We start from the raw sequence: 2431 nt of genomic DNA, 5'->3' as shown, positions 1-2431 counted from the left end.
GTCATGGGCACCACCCGAGGGGCCTGGCGCCACCGTGGGCCTACCTTCCTGGGGTGCCGCGGGCGAGCAGCTCTCCCCGGTCTTCACCCGACACACGTCCGAGTGCAGGAACTCGCTCGCCAAACTCTCGCCGGCTTCTGCGAGAGAGAAGGGAACGTGCTGTCCGAGAGCAGATGGCGAAAACGTGTCAAGTCCCCGAGTCACGACCGGTTAAACAACTCTCGACATAAATAACGCCTGACAATCCTGCACGTAAATTATAAGTAGAGATGCAATCTACCCTTTCGCTCAGTGATCTGGGGTGGGTGGGAAGCCAGACACGTCAGTCCCTGGAGGCTCCCTAGAAACGTCGTGCTTAAATAGCATCGCTCGAACTTTAGGCAGCCGAAACTGACCAGCACGAGCGAGGACACAGACTCCAGCAGAAATCGAGGGCCGGACGGTCCTGTTCAGACCGTGCGGTGGCTGGAGGAGATGCCGTTTCGCGCCCCCTCGAAGGCTGCAGGGACGAGCAGCAGCTGGGAGGCAGGAAAGGCCGCCTGGCTTGGTCTCGGCCACTCTGGCCTGTTTCTTGGATTCGGGGCGCCCGGCTACCTGACCGAAACCCAGCAATATGTCAATTCCTAGTGTCAAATATTTTAATCAAGAGGAAAGAGCACAACAATATAAAATGCCACTCTAGCATTTTATATTGTTGTTGTTCTAGAGACTGGAAATCTCCTCTGTTCCCGCTGCATGTAGGAATAAAATAAGCTGACCGTGGAACCCAGAGAACCAGTGCTCGCAGCCTGAGTCGTCCTCCGTATTTTAAGAGAAAGTATGTGAACTTTTCAGTTAAGAAAAACATACATGGATCCTACTGTAAAATGTGAACTTTTATGTGAACTTTTCAGTTAAGAAAAACATATGTGATTCTGTAATTTCCCACCTCGTCCTGTGGGCATTTTTTTCATGAAGGTTTATAAAGATGCACCACGTCTGGAGGGTACACCCCCCCACAGCTGGACCGTAATCTAGTGCAGGGGTCCCCAACCCCTGGGATGTGGGCCGGTACTGGTCCTGGCCTGTTAGGAACCGGGCCGCACAGCAGGAGGTGAGGGGCAGGTGAGCGAGTGAAGCTCCATCTGTATCTGCAGCCGCTCCCCAGCGCCAGCGTCACCGCCTCGGCTCCGCCTCAGATCATCAGGGGCACCGGTCCCTGGTGCCACACAGGTTGGCGACCACTGGCCTCGTGAGCCACTCTCTACATCCAGGTTGCTTCCGGTTTCACTCAGCAGTGAGTGTCCTTCCATATGGGGCTGTGGTACCTGCACAGTCAGCAGGTTTTTCTTTTGGGAGAAATTCCTAGAAGTAGATTGACCAAGCCGAAGGGACACACATGCCCCCGCTTTCAATATACGTCCGCTCACGCTGCTTTGTGAAGAAGTCGTGCTATTTTAAAATACGACTGTAGTGAATAAATTGTGTGTAGGGTCTGGACTCTCGGACGTGGCACGTGACTGACACTTCACCCTGGGAACAAAGTGAGAACTAAGCCCCGTATTTAAGAGTCACACGCTGGGTGCTAGGGAGACACCTGTTTTGCTCAAGTTACTTTCTTCAGTTCGGTTTTAACCGGGACGGACTCGACTCCAAACCCACCTGGAAGAACTGTGTCGTTGGGCAGCCTGTCCACTTCCAAGATAAAATCATCCTTGAAGAACAGATAGCCCACGATGGAGAACAGGTAGACCAGGATCAGAGCCAGGACCGCCGTCAAGATGATGGACCGCCCGTTGCGTGTGACGCTCTTGATGACGTTGAGCAGAGTCTCTTCTCTGTACACTAAGTCAAAGAGCTTGGAAAGCAAACAGAAAGAAGGAGACGGGGCAACTTTAAGAAGCCTCCGTGTTGGGCGAACCCCAACATCCCACGTCGAAAACTTGGTTTACAGAAAATCTACCCTTTTGGGAACTCAAAAGCGGCATATACTGCCATCGTACCGCGTGACATGTGCCTGTCCTCACAGAGACACCGAGAAGGTAAAAAACATAAACATAGAAAAGGCAGGAGGAGACAGTCGCAATTTCTGGGGGCACACGCGGCTATGAGTCCTAGAAAGAGAAAAGTAAAGGCTTACACGAGTGAGTTTCAGAGGACGAGGGACGGGAAAGTGATGAGGGTCCTGGCACGCTCCGTTTGGGGAGTATTTACTGAGTTTCTACTAAGGGCCAGCCACGCGGAGTGCAGGGCTGGACGAGTCACGTCCTCGCCCTCCTGGGGCTTTGAGCCTCGTGGGAGGCCGGTGCAGGGAGCAAGGACTCTCACGTCAGGGGCTAGGAGCTGTACCCCTCCCCTGAGCCTCGGTTCCCTCAGCCGCGGACTGGAGGGCAGAGTGACTGTGAAGAGTCAGCAGACGACGTGCACACGGCGCTCAGCACACGGCCACGCT

The 2431-nt window shown here is 53.9% G+C and overlaps 1 protein-coding gene across 1 annotated transcript in view; it reads right to left on the bottom strand.

The window, feature by feature from the left end:
* The window catches only part of ITPR1 (inositol 1,4,5-trisphosphate receptor type 1), a 197026-nt gene that overhangs the window by 32246 nt on the left and 162349 nt on the right, over positions 1–2431 (bottom strand). The window contains exons 53-54 of the mRNA XM_023533300.1: positions 1642–1837; positions 45–137 (exon numbers count right to left, since the gene is read on the bottom strand). Coding sequence (XP_023389068.1) covers positions 45–137; positions 1642–1837 — 289 coding nt within the window. The remainder of the gene's footprint in view (positions 1–44; positions 138–1641; positions 1838–2431) is intronic.

Source organism: Pteropus vampyrus, unplaced genomic scaffold (assembly GCF_000151845.1).
Source record: "Pteropus vampyrus isolate Shadow unplaced genomic scaffold, Pvam_2.0 Scaffold100, whole genome shotgun sequence".
Lineage (NCBI taxonomy): Eukaryota > Metazoa > Chordata > Mammalia > Chiroptera > Pteropodidae > Pteropus > Pteropus vampyrus.
This window is presented reverse-complemented; position numbering and strand designations above follow the sequence as displayed.